General features: G+C 38.0%; 2 protein-coding genes across 3 annotated transcripts in view; one reads left to right on the top strand and one right to left on the bottom strand.

The window, feature by feature from the left end:
- sparta (spartin a) overlaps positions 1 to 18,716 on the top strand; it is an 85,263-nt gene that overhangs the window by 11,559 nt on the left and 54,988 nt on the right. The gene's annotated exons all lie outside the window — the stretch shown is intronic.
- Positions 316 to 4,815, bottom strand: ccna1 (cyclin A1). Its single transcript, XM_069891685.1, has 8 exons — positions 4,430 to 4,815; positions 4,065 to 4,323; positions 3,807 to 3,934; positions 3,261 to 3,484; positions 2,972 to 3,176; positions 1,323 to 1,436; positions 765 to 898; positions 316 to 684 (listed from the first exon to the last, which is right to left on the bottom strand). Exons 1-8 carry the CDS (start codon positions 4,580 to 4,582, stop codon positions 612 to 614), a joined length of 1,290 nt encoding a protein of 429 aa, XP_069747786.1. The 5' UTR covers positions 4,583 to 4,815; the 3' UTR covers positions 316 to 611.

The raw sequence follows: 18,716 nt of genomic DNA, 5'->3' as shown, positions 1-18,716 counted from the left end.
TTTACACTGTTTTATCAAAGGGGGGGATTTTGAATTAAAGTTTGAAGGTGAATTTTTTGTTAATAAAGTAATTGTTCATCTTTACCCCTGTGTGATATGCCTTCTTTGTGGAGGACAGTCAGTTGAGAGAAAGTTTCTTAATGAGACAATCTTCAGTACAAAAAGGTGAATACAGATGTGGAAGGTCACAGAATTGATGGAGAAATTTGTTAAAAATTGTTTTTTTGTTTTCCAATACATTTGCAGTGATACTCTGTTACCTAGATTACAAGGTGACTAGTATCAATATTTTTTCTTTAAAATGACCAAGACCAATTCAATTAAAATTTGCTTTATTGGTTATCCCAATTCAGTGTACAATATACATTCATTTCTCTTATCCAAGAGATTTCAGCTAAAAATTTTAAAGAAATGGTGCTTGCATTTAAATCACATTAATTGAAAAACATTTAAAAAACTAAGCTAATTTTAGTGCTTTTAAAACAACTAGATAAAATTTCACCTTAAAATATTCTACAAGTCACAATTCAATAGTAGCCCAAGGCTACTATCAACTTCCGTTAATCAGCAGGCAGTGGTCCAAGGTTGCACAACTAGTTCAGTATTTAGTATCAATATTCCATTTTCAATCTAAACTCCAGAGGTAATGTTGCTGGGGGTTCAATGAGAGAAATTGCCAAGTACCTGAAGAGAAGCATTACATTTGTATAAAAACAATGACAGATTTTGTACAATTTTTTTTTATATAAAAACCAAAAACTTACTTTGAGCTCTTGTATTTTTCTTTAATTGCTTGTTGTGAATGGAATTTTGCTTGAAGAAATGTTCTATGCAAGTCATTTAGACAAGGTTCAATATCAAACAGCGAGTAACCAGTGAATGCAGCAAGAGATTCTGGCTATCAAAATTAAGTGGTAGACAGTTTAGTTTTTATTGTTCCCAATCGAGACTTGGCCAACAAATTTCAATTACGCTTTAAATACTGGAAATTTAGCCCCAAATTTAAGGATATACTCTAAACAGCAGAGTCAGAATGGAACAATTTTACAAGTGGCAATGTTTAACATAGGATAGATTAGTTAATTGTGACCTCCACAGTACAGAAATCCAAATCAAGGTCTTAATTTCAATTCCTTTCTCTTCCCCCCAGCATTCTACTCATCTCGAATGATCAACCCATACATTTCGTAGATTAGTTTATCGACTGGGCAACAATCCAGCCTTCAGTTCTGTCATGCACAACTAAATGGTCTGATATCAAGTGCTGCATTTTTCCTGCAATTTTATTGTACATCTTAGTCATTAGCACTAAAGATACTTACCCAAAAAGCTTTGTTGATTGTGTAGTTTGCAAGACAATATGCAGCTGCTGCTGTCAGGGAGGGCATATATTTGAGACATACATCGGCTTCTAATAAACTTAGTTCAGCTATATACTGCAAATAGAAGATTGATCATTAGCTAGTTCATTCATTTTGCACACTGAAGTTTTAGAATTTAGATCATTAGTAATACACATTAGGTTGAAGAAAATGTCATAGGGCAACTTTATTCTAAATATTGTGCTCCAATTCACTTGTCATTACACTTTTCCATTTTAATTTGCTTTTAATGCCAATACTAACTACTGGAGGAGTAATTCAGTATAGCATCTGTGGAAGCAAATGCAAAGGATAGTCAAGATTTCTGGCAATGACCTCCATCTATTCTGATGCAGGGTCATGGCCCAAGATATCAACTATTATTTTGCCTTCAAAGTCATACAAGACATTGGAGAGGCCAAATTTGGAGTATTGTGTGAAGTTTTAGTGACCTATCATAGTAAGACTGAAAGAATGCAGAGGAAAAAGTATGTTGCCAAGACTTGAAGAGTTTAATTATAGGGAAAGTTGTATAGGTTAGGACTTTATTCCCTTGATCAGAGAATGAAGGGAGATTTGATAGAGGTATATAGACAAGGTAAATGTAAATGCAAACAGGCATTTTCCACTGAGGCAATAGTGCAAGAATTAGAGGATATAGGTTAAGGGTGAAAAGGGACCATTGGGGAAACTTGAATCATAAGGTGTCAAGAGCATGGAACAAGTTGCCAACATTTGGGAAAATTGGATAGAAGGGGCATAGAGGGCTATGGCCAAGGTCAGTTAGACTGAAATAATAATTTGGCATGGGTTCAAGGGCCTGTTTCAGTGCTGTATTGTTTTAGATCCAGCATTTTCATCTGTATTTCCCTTTCCTGTAAGGGACCTTCTAGCTCTGCAACTTGGTGCCAAGTGTTACAATTTGGGATCCTCAAGACTATAGCAAAACCTGCATTAGATGTCTCCCCAGCTGAACTTTATATTTTAAACTCAATTTTCATCTGAATCAAAATTGTTTAAGGGGAGATCTTAGATTTGCCAAGTTTTGTTACACGTCCAATTACCCACCAGCTTCACCATTTAAATTTAATCATCCCATCTATTATGGCATAAAGTTATTCAGTAACTATGCAGATAGAAAAGGAACATTTATCTGGGAAATTCAATTAGATTAATTCTTCAAATACATTGGGTGATTTTAGGTAGGCAATTTAAAATCAAAGACATTCTCCTGCATTAGCTTTAAAAATACACAACTCATTGGCTTTAAATCTTGGGGGCATGACTGAGGAGTACCAGTTTGCAACTGATGCACCAAAACCAGTCCAAATAAGTCTTTACATGCAATAAATATTGCAAAGTTATTAACTATCGAACATAGTCACAACTTCAAACTGGGGTACAGGTGGATCGTTACTTGCTGGATTCACTGAATATCTGCAATTCATTCCCATCAAGAATTTTTACTCATTTTCAGAAATGTAGCATTCAACCATTATACTTGGGCATTAAAATCGCTACTGCTTCTATCCAAAAGAAAATGCATTTCCTGAATATCTAAATCTTCCACTAGCCGAGTGGATTGTACTTCACAATCGCGTAATTCGTACCATAGTTAGGGTTCCCAGGTGTCCACCAATCCCTTCTTCCTTCAAATATTGTGTTAGGAATTGGTTGACAGTCGGTACGGTCATGTTAAAGCTCAAAACCTTGAGGAGGAGGTGTTCCATACGCAACAGTTGCTTCTTTGTGTATGTATCGTCTGTTATGTACACAAACTCGTCAACTTCTGGGGGATAGATTTCTTCATATTTCCTAAGGACGAGATAGGTTATGAACTTTAAACTCTGCACAAAGTTGAACTATTAAGAACGGTCTTAACAAAAAGATCAATCTTACGATGCCACCAGCATTGCTGCTGTGCCTACAAGTTGCAGCTTTCCTCGTAGTACTGACATGCAGGACAGGAATCTGTCCAAGTAGTTTATTGCCAAGTACAAAGTTTCGTTCTGTAGACTGTACTCCTCGCTGACTTCTACCAGCCAATCCACAAGGATAGTGCGCATGCCGGTCGTTATATCTGGTTGTTTTTTCATGTAACCAAATTTTGGTCTACACCTTACCTGAGGGGGGAAAATAACCAGATTTTATATATTTTTTTCATTCAGATTTGCATTTAATTTTGGCCTCAAATGTTAAGACCTGGAATATTTGGTATTATGGGTGGCAAAAGATGACAAGACGTACAAAATTACGCCTTTCGTGATTCAGTTTGTCGTATATTAACCCACCCCTCCCCCCAAAAAAGTTGGACTTGATTTAAGATTCTACTATAAAGTATTTTTTATTTTGTTTCCATGCGATTTTGTAACGAAATTCCTTAGTAGCCTTGAGAAAGTGTTGTAACCAACCTCGACTAAAGCAAAACCAATATGTCGAACTTACTTCAGCCTCTCGAAGGTATTGATAAATATCTTCTGCATATTCTTCCACATCATGAAAGTCCACATGTTCGTATGAATCGTAATAAAAGCGTCGAGAGCAAATTGATGAATCTACTACCATTGGCGAAGCTGCAGGGAAATATGCACTATACTTGAAAGGAGCGATACAAGCGCATTTTTTTTTTTTTTTAAATACAACAAATAATGACAAGGTCATCAGTAGGAAAATAGGAAATATGGGAATTCACGTCTTAATTACCTTCACTAGAATCCAAGAACAAACAGGGTCCCGCTGGTTTGGAGAGGTGCCCAACCTCTCCTAGTTTAGTCTCCAATTCGGATGGCAGGTTACATTCTGATACTTCGACCTCATCCTGCACTTCATCTTCCATGTAAATGCTAAAGTTTGTGTTGGATACGAAAGTAACCGGACACTCCCCAAATATTGTGTTATTCTTGGTCGTACTGAATCCATTATCTATACCCAGTGTAACTACACAACTAGGTTTTAAAGGATCCTAAAGAAAGTTGGAAAAAAGTGAAGGGAGGAAATTAAATAAGCCAATAACATTACGTTTTAAAGTCTATCCATAAATATAACAATATCAACCAAGTACACTTTACCTGACAAAGTGAACGCTTCTGTTGGTCGTTTTCATTTAACACTCCCAAAACGGTTCGTTGTCTTTGAAGAAATGGACCATTTTGTGGGACCGAATAAATGTTTTCTTGATTAGCGTTGCGCCTCGCTGCCCCGGCAGAATTATTACTGGACATGGCTACAAATGATGGCTCCTTTCTCCTGACCTGCTGTTCCTTGACCTACTCAAAGCGATTCTTTATTTATAAGCCCTGAACGTAAGCTACTCGCTATAAACGAGGTCCTGTTTAATTGGTCTTTAAGCACAGAGCAATTCGCCCCAATTCCATCATGTAACAAATTACTTTCAACCAGCCCGCGTCTATTAAATCCCACCAATCACCTTCTGCTATTATTACACGTGCCATCTGGAGCACTGCTCCATGGTAACGCAGCACGCTATTAGTTCCACGTGATTTTCCTATCGTCTCTGCGGTTGCGCGTTGCCAAGGTGATGGCATCCCATGGAATTTAAAGCAACCTCTAGAAATATAATTTCCTCATTGTTGCATCTGACAAATAACAGCTAATCTCTAACAGATGCTCTTGAATATTATTGTGAAATTAGGGTGATTTTATTAATAATTCAAAAATCTGAACATGTCTCATGACTTAAAAGCCTAATCAACTTGATTTGTCTGTTACAAACCAAAAAAATGACAGCATATTAGGAAGTGAGGGCATAGAAATATTTGGTAAGGATAGTCCAGAGGTTTTCAATCCTTTTTTTTCCACTCACATACCGCTTTAAGTCATCCCTTGCCTTACTAACCTATGCTCTGTGGTTAATAAAGTGGTATGTGAGTGGAATAAAAGGTTAAGAGCTACTGGGATAGTCGTTAATCAGTAAGAGATGAATAAAAGGGAATGGACAAGTAATCAAATTAGTAGAAACAAAATTGTATCGGGGATGTAGCTTTTACTGCTTTAATAAAAGATGTGAATAATAGCCTAAGTAAAACAAATAACCATTTTTTGATGACACCCCAGTGAAGTTCTGAAGAACTGATGTATCATCAAATATATATCATTGAAATTAGAAAAAAATTCAAGCAATAAATAATAAATATTAAATAAGTAATAGCAGGACATTAAATAATATTAGTAATCCTGTTTGTTGTCATGCACACAAGCATAATATAAAACCAAAGTTCTTGCTTGGTCCAGCCAAACAGGTGTTTTGTAAAGAAAAAAACTCCAATAGCATAAATTAAATTACCCCAGTACAGAAAGTGATCATAAAGATAACATACTGATAATAAAATTTTAAAAATCGAAAATTATATTAGAAAATTGAAATAACAAGCAAAGTTGACATTGTGCTTGATTTTCATTTAAGATTTTTATAATAAACAAAATGGTCATAGAGTTGAGTTGTACAGCCTGAAGTTGTCTACCTGAGCTAGTATCATTTGTCTGCATTTGGCCCATATCCATCTACCTTTCCTATCCCCGTTCCTGTTCAAATTGTACCTGACTATATAGCTTCCTTTGGTAGCTCATTCCGCAAACAACTGGAAAAAGTTGTCCCCTGGTTTAAAATCTTTCCCCTTTCATCTTAAACCTATGCTTTTTAGTTTTAGACTCCCTTACCCTAGGATGAAGTGGGCCAAATGGATTTGGTATATATACATTTCCAGAAGGCACTCAGTAGAGTGGTACTTACAAAGGAAAAGGTGAAAGCTTATAGTTTTGTGGATGATGTATTACTATGATCAGAGGGCTAATTCTCAAAAGCAAGGGGTTTGCAAACTGTAAATAGTGGGTTGTCTTGAGGATCAGTGCTGATCCTTAACTGCTTATCATCTCAATTAATAACTTGGTTGAAGGCACCTATTGAATTGTAGCCCAATTTGCCACTAATTTAATAAAGGCAAGTAAACAAGTTATGGGAAGGTCACAAACAAAGATACTGCAAAAGGATATCAATGATATGGATAGGTTAAACAAGTGGATACAATTTGGGTGATGAGGTAGAACCATATATATTTTGTGATTGTCCACATTAGCAGGAAGAAAAGAAAAATTGAATATTGTTCAAATGGGGATAATCTACAGAATGTTGTTACCCAAAAGGATCTGAGTATTGTTACTTATGTAACATAAAGTTGGCATTGTAGTTGCATTAGGCACGCAGCAAGCAAAAGAACCACACAGAGACAAAAAGTGAGTTGAACCAACACTTTAATAGAACTCTCGCAAGCATTTAAATCCTTTGGAATCTGATGACACTTGCGACTCCCGGGACATTTATGACATCAGCCGCTAGGCTGTGGGCTTGCCCTTCACCTGGAGCTCTCACAGTCAGATCTGCCACAGACTTGCCCGTGACTCCGTGAGCCAGTTCGCCAGTTGCGTTGTTGAGCCACCACATGATATTCCCCCCTCCCTCAGAACTAGCGTTAGGAGATGTGGAGTCCATGGCCAACACTTCTTTAGTCTGTTTGGGTGGCTGCCCTTGTCAGCATGGAGGTGGCAAAGTCACAGGATGTTCTAGGTCAATATCCACCAGCTTGAGGTGGTCAATGGTTAAGGTCTCTTCATGGCTGCTCATGTCAAGGACACACGTGGTTCCGTTCTGATGCACCATCTTGTACGGATCCTCTATGGCCGCTGGAGTGGAATTCATTGCATGCCCCTGTGGACGAAGTTGCAGTCACAGTCCCAGAGGTCCATGGGGACAAAGGAAGGTGTCAGTGCATGGCATGAGGTTGGGACAGGAGCTAGTGTTCCTACCTTCTCTGGGAGTTTTGTGAGCACTGCCACAGGTGTCTCCTTTGTGCCACGGGCCACTGGCACAAACTCGCCTGGAACTGGCGTTGAAAACCAACTCTGCTGATGATGTGGTTGTCTTCTTTGGGAGCTATGCGGATTCCAAGAAGCACCCATGGGAGCTCATCCACCCAATTCGGGCCTTGGAGGCGTGCCATTAGGGCCAACTTCAGGTGCCAGTAGATACACTCTTCCAGGCCATTGGACTGTGGATGATAGGCCGTGGTGTGATGCAACTGGGTCCCAAGTAGATGTGCCAGTGTTGACCATAGGCTGGATGTGAACTGTGACCCCCCCCCCCCCCCCCCAGTCTGAGATGATGTTGTCAGGCAGGCTGAAATGTGCAACTCAGTTTGCAATGAGGTCTCTGGCACAGGACTCCATGGACATGTTGGCAAGTGGTATGGCTTCTGGTCATCTGATGAACCTGTTGACCATGGTCAGGAGACTGGCAGTGGACTGGCAATGTCCGCATGGACATGCTCAAACCTCCTGTGCATAGGTTGGAAGAGTTGAAGAGGAGGCTTCACATGCTTTTGGGATCTGGCAGTGTATGCATGTCCTGGCCTAGTGCCATCCTGGTTGCATAGACCATGCCAATGGATATTACCTGAATGGATGGGTGGGCCAAACCAATGCAATGCCTCCAAGAGTCTAGAATGATGAGTCGGGGTTGGCCAGTGGACACATTACCGAGGAGCTTGCTGTCCTCAAGTTGCAGGCATGAGATTGTGGTGTGGTAGGCCAGCATTGGACAGGGAATGCACTGAGTGGATGGAGGTGTGAGACAGTGCATCGGCCACAATGTTATTTTTCCTGGAGATGCGTTTTATGGTGGTGGATACTACAAGATGATGATAGATGGCATTGCTGCCATGCTGACCATGGATCTGACACTTTGGAAAATGCGAAGATGAGAAGTTTGTGGTCCGTGAAGACCATGAACTCCTGCCCCACCAAGAAAAACTGAAAGTGCCGGATGACGAGGTAGAGGGCTAACAGCTCCCTGTCGAAGGCGCTGTACTTCAGTTCCAGGGTCACAGGTTCTGGTTGAAGATTGCAAGTGGTTTCCACTTGCAATTAGTTGTTTTAGTACGCTGCCAACTACTGAGTTAAAAGCATCAACTGTGAGGGCTTTGGGCACATCTACCTGAAGGATGGCATTGGCCTGCTTGAAAGCTACTGCCTACTCCCAGGTGATTTCTCTGGCCTTGCCGGACATTAGGCTGAACAGGGGTTGCATGATTCAGACCACTGACAGTAGGAATTAGTGGTAAAAGTTGATCATGCCACGAACTCCTATAGGCCCTTGACTGTACTAGGCCTGGCAAGCTGGTATATGACCTTGACTTTCACTGGCAAGGGAACCACTACATGCTGGTCAATGAGTGCCCAAGGAAATCAATGGCTGACAGCCCGAACTGGCACTTCATGGAGTTGATAGCCAGGCCATATTCACTTAGGCACCGGCAGAGTTGGTGCACGTCCATCAAATGCTCTTGGTGCAAGTGGCGGGCGATCAGAATATCTAAGTAGGTGAGAACCGGAGCTCTCATAGTCAGATCTGCCCGCAGACTTGCTTGCAACTCTGTGAGCAGGTTCATCTGTTGCATGGCCATAGCGTACAGTTAAAACAATTAGAAAGGCAAATAGAACATGAACCTTTATTGCAAAGCTAATAAACGCAAGAGTGTCCTGCTAGAATTGTATAGGATTTTAGTGAAACCTTACATTGAGTACTATGTATTGATCAAATTTCCTTATTCAATGGTGGATATATTTGTATAGGAGGCCACTCAAAGAAGATTCATTAGGTTGAATCCTAGTACAAAGGGTTGGTTTATGAGGAATGGTTAGATAGAATAAGACTGTGTTCATTTGAGTTTAGAAAAATGAAGTTATTGAAAGATATGAGGTATAGAGGAATGTGGATGGGGTAGATAGGACACATGGAGGAATTTAGAAAGAGAGGGTCTAGTTTCAAAATAAGGTGGGGGGGGAGTGTGGCCCGTGGCACAAAGGAGACACCTGTGGCAGTGCTCACAAAACTCCCAGAGAAGGTAGGAACACTACCTCCTGTCCCAACCTCATGCCATGGCCTGACACTTTCCTTTATCCCCATGGACCTCCGGGACTATGACTGCAACTTCGTCCACAGGGGCATGCAACGGACTCCACTCCAGCGGCCATGGAGAGACCGTTCAAGATGGTGCATCAGAACGGAACCACGTGTGTCCTTGACATGAACGGCTATGAAGAAACCTTCACCACTGATCACCCATTTAAAATAGAAATTAAGAGGAATTTCTTCTCTTAGATGGAAATAAATCTTTAGAATTTTCTAGCCAGGACGTGAAGATTAAGTAAATGAATATATTCAAGACTGGAATAGATGTGTAACAAGTCAGAAAATGGAGCTGAAGCTAAAATTAGATGAGCCATGATTATATTGAATGACAGACAATTCAAGGGACCATATGGCCTATTCCTGATGTTATTTCCTATATCTATATTCTTGATTTGTTCACCTTTTGCTTTCTGACTTAAAATCATTCAATCTGGATTAACATTTAATTATTGTCATAATTGCAAGTAAATGGCCAATTTTCTTTTCCAGTTATAGCCATAGTCATATTATGTAGAAACAGACTCCTTGATCCAATCTGCCCACGCCGACCAAAAATGTCCCACCCACGCTAATCCCACTGATCCTATCCATGCATGTTTCTTAAACATTGCAATAGTAATCCTGAAGCACACCACTAATCACAGACCTCCAATCTGAAAAAAAACCTTCCACCATCACCCTCCGCTTTCTGTCATGATGCCAATTTCCTATCCATTCAGCTATCTCTCCTTGGATAGCATGCAGTCTAGCCTTCTAGAGCAACCAACCATGTAGAACGCATAGAATACCTTGTTAAAATCCTTATGGACAACATCTGCAGCTCTGCCCGTGCCAATGTTCTTGGCTACATCACCAAAGAACTCAATTTGTGAAACGACCTCCCACTTACAGAACCGTGCTAACTAGTCACAATCTGCCCTTTTCCAGCTAAGTGCATGTATATCTTATCCCTCAGAATACACTTCTGTAATTTACTGACTATGGATATTAGCCTCACTGGCCTCTAGTTCCCAGGCTTTTCCCTGCAGCCTTTCTTCAATAAAGACACAACATTTGCTATTTCCAGTTTTCTGGCACCTCACCTGTACATAATAATAGCTCATAAATCTCAGCCAGAGTACCTGCAATTTCCAAATTTGCTTCTCAGATGTATCTGATCGTGCCCAGGTTATTTATTACTTTCATATGCATCAGGACCTTTACCAGCTCCTCAACCATAATACTGATTGTTCTCAAGGCATGAACTTTGCCTGCCCCAAGTCCTCAAGTCTTTCTCCACAGTAAAAACAGAGAAGTACTCATTAAGGACCTTGCCCATCTTCTATAATTCCACACAGAGTTGACCACATTGTTTACCAAGGGATCCCATTTTTTCTCTGGTTACCCTTTTTCCCTTATAAAATCTCTTGGGATTATCCATAATGTTATCTTCCAGAGCTATTTCCTATCCCTTTTTTGTTCTGATTAACCTTTTTAGATTGCTCCTCAGTTCCTGAAACTCCTGCAGGTATACCCTTGATCCAGCTGCTCATACCTGCCCTGTGCTTCCTTCTTGCTCTTGACCAGAGCCTGAATTTCCCAGGTCATCCAAGTTTCCCTATATTTACAATACTTCCAATGACCTAAGTGGGCTCTTTGATGATCATTGAAAGAGTGTCAAAGCAGATTATGCTATGGCATTAAACAAAATTCTGCTTGAAACTGAAGAGAGTAAAATATTTGTGACTGGGTTAATATAGACAAATAAATTAATTAGATGTCAAATCTTAAATTGTAAATTTAAATCAGAACTAAAGTTTCATACAAAATTATATGCAATTAAGGATTAATTTAAATAGCCAAATATGATGTTGCACTTTTAGATGCTCATTTACTTTATCATGTTATCATATGTTCTATTAAGAGTCATACAGTACAGAGACAGGTCCTTCAGCCCATCATGCTAACCTGCCTATTCTGATCTAATTTACCAGCACTGAGTGCCTTGGCAATTTAAGGGTTTGCCTAGATATGTATTAAATGTTCTGAGAGTACCTTCCTTCCCAGTATGAACCAATTTTCAATCAGTCTCTGGATGGAAAATTAAAATCTTTTAAATATATATCTATATCTATCTACTGATCTATCTATATATAATATAAACACACACATCTATATAGATAGACATATACTGTATATACTATATACACAATATATTATATATCTATGTGTGTGTCTATATTTGCATAACTGAATTTTGAATATATATATTGACTATCCAGTGGCAAATGACAGTACAAAATGTCACAGAAATGTTCTGAATTAAACCATCTTTCTTCTTACGTTTGTCTTGAAATCGGAAGATTGTGGTTTCAAATCTGATATTTCAGAGCAGGGCTGAGGAACAGATGCCCCAGAGGAGTGCTGGCCTTCCCTGGATTATCATCAAGATGCCATCTGTTACCCTAGATGGAAATAAAAGATCAGATGGCATAGTTGATAGAAAGGCACAGAAAATTATGCTGGTTAATATTTGAACCTAACTTTATCACCTTATGGTTTGGAGGTTTTTCGCCACTCGTTCACCTGTCCCGAAAGATATAATCATCTGCACACATTAAGATGGTCAAGTTATTTTATAATTTTTTAAAAAATTCTTTAGCTTTCATGATTAGGGAAGCTTCATTACTTTTAACAAATACAACTCATTAAGCCCCAAAATTGTTAAAGTGTACCAAAACAAATATAGGAAGAACATACACTAGTTTTCTTAAACCAGTACATATTTATCCATCTATCGATTTATAGCTAAATCATTCAGGCCAAATGCCCCATGTTAAATGACTAATGTGTGCAAAATGAAATCATACTTTGGTGTTGTGGCTCTTGGGATTATCCGTAATGTTATCTTCCAGAGCTATTTCCTATCCCTTTTTTGTTCTGATTAACCTTTTTAGATTGCTCCTCAGTTCCTGAAACTCCTGCAGGTATACCCTTGATCCAGCTGCTCATACCTGCCCTGTGCTTCCTTCTTGCTCTTGACCAGAGCCTGAATTTCCCAGGTCATCCAAGTTTCCCTATATTTACAATACTTCCAATGACCTAAGTGGGCTCTTTGATGATCATTGAAAGAGTGTCAAAGCAGATTATGCTATGGCATTGGTGCAGTGACATAATTTTAAGGTCGAAACTTCCATTCGGCGATTATACAGCATCAAATTATTTACTTTCAAAGAATCGCGAATGGAATAAAACTGACTACCATTTACAACTAACTAATATTTCGTTCTGTGTCGACTGCATATCGTCAACATGATTGGATTCATCAATAATAGAATGGATAATTAAGCTTTTTCATAAAACTCTGATCTGCTAAATTTTGCAGCGTTGCTCGTACAAGGTATCTCATTTGCAATAATTGCCCATAATTTTCCCATTTAAAATTGTGCACGAATTTTTAAAAATACGGAATTCACACTGGCGATATTAATGTGCATGGTATTTTAAGACGACAGTTTAAACACATGATACTTTATCGGGTTGACGTCTCGCTTTACTCTCAGATCGGAGCTCTGTAATTAGTCACCAAATGAGAGCGTTCTTTTTCGAAGGACGCCGAGTACCTCAAGCTTTTCGGCTCAGCGTGGAGCAGTTACCATGGAGCAAAACTTAACGCAGTGCATCTCCCGTGTCCCTGTAGAATCACTGCAAGCCAAGCAACACAATTTTATACTTCGACTCTAAGAGTAACGACCTAAAAAAAAATCGCGTACAAAAACTCGATGTACAATTTCTATTCTTCAGGATTTAAGAATTTATAATTAACTGTAGCCTTGCAACCTTTGGTGCTATCAAAGTCATAGATAATCTCTTCTGGTCTATTCCACTATAAATGAAATCTCTACTCATTTCTTCATCCTTCAGGAGAGTTGTAATGACCTCATTGCTGAACAACTGATATCAACCCTACAAATCTGAATAGCTCAGAACATTAAAGCATTTAGACACTGTTGAAATATCATCAATCAGGTCTGCAAACTTTATTTTCATTCTTTTAAAAGATTCGTGCAAACTCCTTCCATAATTTTGCATTTACCTTTATCCTTTCTGGTTAATATTGTTCCAAAGGAATACCAGTTGGTTTTAAACAGACTTGGAAACTCTTAATTTCACAAGATAATAGTGAACCGGAGTCACACACAAAACCTATTTCCAACCTTTTTTGGATCCAAACTAATGCATGAACAACACTGAAATGTATTTTTGATTAAAATTAATTTGACAAAATGGTGAGGAATCTGTCATTACCAATGGATAAATATCCTTCCACTAGATGCATTCAATGTTCCTAACTGTCTTGGGATCCAGTGTAATTGTCCTATTGCTGAGTTGGGTGTAAGAGAATCACTGCACAGACCACACATTTTATGATCTTACTTTTATTTGCATTTTATTAATTTAAAAGAAAAAATGCACACTTTCTACATTTTGTGATCAATTTACAATATCAGGTTTATATCTAGTTAAAAATCCACATCACTCTCCACCAGCATATCTACTAACTTCTTGGCAAACTAAATAGTAAGAGCTCTTCAGTTATTCTATTATTTGAATATTAGAGCAGGGAAAAATTATTTTTTCACAATGAATTAGGAGTCATAGATGTCATACCAAACCTTTGCAAAAGTATATTGAGTCGAAGAAAGGTCCTCCAAGATAGTAACTCCAGGAATTAATATTTGTTCCCTCACCACCTCTGATACCCCAATGAGATTGGATCATACACCTCTGGTTTTCCTTTCCTAAAGTCTGGAATCAGCTCCTTGGTCTTGGTGACATTGAGTGAGAACTTGTTGTTGATACATCACTCAGCCGCATTTTCAATCTCCCTCCTGCATGCTGACTCAAGTCCCTTTTTATACAGCCCACTGCTGTGATATCATCAACAAATATGTGAATAGTGTTGCAAAACAGAGTCAGTCACAGGTGTAGAGCAAGTAGAGCAGGGGGCTAAGTACACAGCCCTGTGGTGCTCCATGCTAATGGAGATTGTGGAGGAAATGTTCTTGCCAATCCACACTGCTTGGGGTCTGGAGCTGAGGAAATCCAGGAGCTAATTGCATAGTAGAGAACAGGGTCAGGTCTTAGAGTATGCTGAGGGGTTGACGGTGTTCAATGCCAAACCACCCTATCTGAGATAAGATCATTAGTTTAGGCATAAATCTTAAACCATTCAGTCTATGTTATGAACTAATACAGTGTATCAGATTTTATGAATTGTAAATTATAGCTAAAACACTTTCTTAATTTTCATTCTTGAATGGAGACCAGCAATAATAATAGGACATATGTCAGAAAGTATTTCTTAATCTTCAGGATAATCATTAGACAGAAGTGGTTGTCAAAAAGATAGGTTAAATGCATGACACTGTATTTTGTAAATAACTAGATGCTGAGTAGGTGTTCAACAAGTGTGTGTCCAACTGGGTTATGGAGCATTCTTCAGCCAAACTTTTTTGTTGCATTAACTTTAATTAGGAAAAAAAATACGGGTTCAAACCATACTCCAGAGACTTCTGTATCAAAGTGAATATATATTTAGGGCGTTCTGCACTGTTTAATTTGCTGTCTTGTGGTTGAGAAGTTAAACTGAAGCCATGTCAATACAGTACTCTTAAACCATTGTTACCCATTCTGCCAAATTAAACCAAATAACATTGATTTTAAAGTATTTCAGGTAAGAAATCCTTATGAGACGATTGCAACACATCTATTAGTGAACTGTTTTCTAGCCAACAAATGATGAAGCTCCCAGCACACTTGTGCATATTAAATTTAGGCAATTATGCTTAAATATCCAAAAGTTACTGGTGAAGTTATGATACCCTGTATCTGTTGTTAACCTTGCAATAACATCTTGCTTTCTGAAAAGCACTGAATACTGTAACGTTTTCATGCAGCAGGCATGAACTAAACCAACAAGAGCAGAGTGGAAAACCTACCCTCTGTTTATGGGTCTAAACCTGAACTTGCCGAGGAGTCACGTGATGGAGTAGTGGCCGGACAGGGAATTCCAGCCCTCTCCGGAAAAGTTAAAAAAAGACGCACAAAACACAAAGGTACAAAAGTAAAAATTAAAACAAAGAAAAATAAAGCTGAGAAGAAAATGGCAGCGAAGATAGAAAAGTCAAAAACAACGGGAAGAAGAGAAGATGAAAGAACGTCGGAAGAAGAAGGTGAAGGCCTTACCTGTCCGAGGAGGCCCGCCACGGAGAGAGAAGCCCGCTCCCTCAGGTCAGTGGAAGTCCCGAGCTCGGGACTACAAAGATGGCTCAAGGAGCCGAGTAAAAGTGCGCAACCGCGCATGAAAAAAAACACACTGAAGGGAGGGGGGAACAGCTGCGGAGTCGATCTCCACAGCTGAGAGAGACACCTGCAACACAGCAACAAGTGCAGAACAGAGAAAATAACGACAACAAGAAAGAAGAGGGTAAAAAGAAAACAAGGAAACAACAGATGGTTAACCCAGAGGAAGAAGAAGAAGAACAGAAAGAAATGGAAGAAGAGAAAGGCAAGACAATGGATATATCTTTTTTTAAAGAATATATGGAATCAGTGAAAGAATGGCAATTACAAGAATTTAATGAGATAAAAAGAATTAAGAGTGCAGAAGAAAAAATGAATAAAATAGAAATGGTCATATCAGAGATAGGAAAAAGAGTGGATAATGTGGAAGAACGAGAAACAATTGTAGAAATGGAAGTAGAAGACTTAAAAGAAAAATTAGAAGAATCTAATAAAAAAGTTAAAGAGGCACATGAGCTGTTAGCTCAGAAGATAGATATAATGGAAAACTATAATAGAAGAAATAATATAAAGATAGTGGGCCTTAAGGAAGATGAAGAAAGCAAGAATATGAGAGAATTTATAAAAGATTGGATCCCCAGGGTCCTAGGAAGACCAGAATTACATGAAGAAATGGAAATAGAGAGGGCACATAGAGCTTTAGCCCCGAATCCACAAATGCAGCAAAAACCAAGATCCATTTTAGTAAAATTCTTAAGATATACAACAAGAGAAAATATATTGGAGAAAGCAATGAAGAAAGTAAGAGATGACAAAAAGCCACTGGAATATAAAGGTCAAAAAAATTTTTTCTATCCAGACATAAGTTTTGAACTCCTGAAGAAGAGGAAGGAGTTCAATACAGCAAAAACGATCTTATGGAAAAAAGGATATAAATTTATGTTAAAGTACCCAGCGGTACTTAAAATAGTTATACCAGGGCAACAAAACAGACTATTCTCGGATCCAGAGGAAGCAAGGAAATTTGCAGAACAACTACAAAACAAGCAGAGAGATGAAGACATGAAATGAGAGTAAAAATGACCACGAACTATATGTATGTGTGTAAAGGGGTATATGTGTGTGTGTATATATATATATATATATATATATATATAGTGTGTATACATGAATGTATCCGTATTTAGAGGAAAATATATAGAGTATAGATAAGAATTAATAAGGGAATGAAAGGGAATAGAGGGAATAAGGAGGGAATTAAAAGAGTGACCTTTGTTATATACGAAAATTAAAATCTTTTCCGGGCAGGGCTGGGTGGGGAGGAGTTCCGGTCACTGCAAAATCATTTGACGTTTGCGAGTGAATTCGCAAATCCAAATGGAGAGGGGAGATGTGGTTGCCCGACAAGGGATAAAGGGCAACTCAGGAGGGGGAGGGGAGAATGGGGTTAAAGAAGTTTTAAATAGGAGAATAAGGAAAATGTTTGATGTTTTAGAAATGTTGTCTTATAAAGTGTTCAAAACAAGAAAGCAGAAATGGATAAGAAGGAAAGGTGATGATGGAGAAACGGAAAGGGAAGATAAACAAAGTATGAAATGGCTACGTTGAACTATATGACTTTAAATATTAACGGAATAAACCACCAAATCAAAAGGAAGAAACTGCTAAATTTACTGAAAAAAGAAAAAATTGATATAGCATTTGTGCAAGAAACACATTTAACTGAATTGGAGCACAAGAAATTAAAGAGAAATTGGGTAGGACATGTAACAGCAGCGTCGTATAATTCAAAAGCAAGAGGAGTAGCTATATTAATCAGTAAAAATGTACCAATTAAAATAGAAGAGGAAATAATAGATCCAGCAGGGAGATATGTAATGATAAAATGTCAGATATATTCGGAGTTTTGGAATCTACTCAATGTATATTCACCTAACGAAGAAGATCAAAAGTTTATGCAGATATTTTTTTGAAGATAGCAGATACGCAAGGGGACATATTAATAGGAGGGGATTTCAACCTTAATTTGTATTCAAATATGGATAAAACTGGGAAAAAAATTAACAGAAAGAACAAAGTAACCAAATTTATAATTAAATCGATGAAAGAAATGCAACTTTTGGATATATGGAGGAAACAACACCCAAAGGAAAAGGAATATTCATATTATTCGGGTAGACATAAAACATACTCAAGAATAGACTTATTTCTGTTATCAGCTCGTATGCAAGATAGAGTAAGAATAACAGAATATAAAGCTAGAATATTATCGGACCATTCACCCTTGATATTGACAATAAAGTTAGAGGACATCCCTCCAAGAATGTATAGATGGAGATTAAACTCCATGCTACTTAAAAGGCAGGATTTTAGAGAATTAATTGAAAGACAAATTAAAATGTACTTTGAAATAAATACAGAATCAGTGAAAGATAAGTTTATACTAAGGGATGCAATGAAAGCATTCATTAGAGGGCAAATAATAAGTTATGTAACCAAGATGAAGAAGGACTATAATCAGGAAACAGAGCAGTTGGAAAAGGAAATAGTAAATATAGAAAAAGAATTAGCAATGAAGGAAGATACAACTAAAAGAAGAGAATTGGCAGATAAAAAAATAAAATATGAAACACTACAAACATATAAGGTGGAGAAGAATATAATGAAGACAAAACAGAAATATTATGAACTAGGGGATAAAACGCACAAAATTCTAGCATGGCAGCTTAAGACAGAACAAGCTAAGAAAATGGTATTGGCATCAAGGAAAAAAGACAAACAAATCACATATAATCCAACGGAGATCAATGAAAACTTTAGAGAATTCTATGAACAATTATATCAAACTGAAAACGAAGGGAAAGAAGGCAAAATAGATGAATTTTTAACTAAAATTGAACTACCAAAATTACAAATAGAGGAACAAAATAAATTAACAGAACCATTTGAAATAGTAGAAATACAAGAGATAATAAAAAAATTACCAAATAATAAAACACCAGGAGAGGATGGATTCCCAATAGAATTCTATAAAACATTTAAAGATTTATTAATTCCTCCCCTCCTGGAAGTAATCAACCAGATTG

The sequence above is a fragment of the Narcine bancroftii genome, chromosome 7 (genome assembly GCF_036971445.1).
Source record: "Narcine bancroftii isolate sNarBan1 chromosome 7, sNarBan1.hap1, whole genome shotgun sequence".
NCBI classification, from domain to species: Eukaryota; Metazoa; Chordata; class Chondrichthyes; order Torpediniformes; family Narcinidae; genus Narcine; species Narcine bancroftii.
The sequence above is the reverse complement of the archived record's forward strand: the minus strand, read 5'-3'. Positions and strand labels throughout refer to the sequence as shown.

What these genes read in the sequence shown, in the direction of transcription:
- ccna1 (XM_069891685.1), bottom strand. Translation starts at nt 4,582, where the DNA reads ATGTCCAGTAATAATTCTGCCGGGGCAGCGAGGCGCAACGCTAATCAA. An exon ending in ACCTGGGAACCCTAACTATG is followed by an intron (nt 1,437 to 2,971) that starts GTACGAATTACG and finishes TTCTATTTGCAG; the next exon opens with TATATAGCTGAACTAAGTTT. An exon ending in CAATCAACAAAGCTTTTTGG is followed by an intron (nt 899 to 1,322) that starts GTAAGTATCTTT and finishes TAATTTTGATAG; the next exon opens with CCAGAATCTCTTGCTGCATT.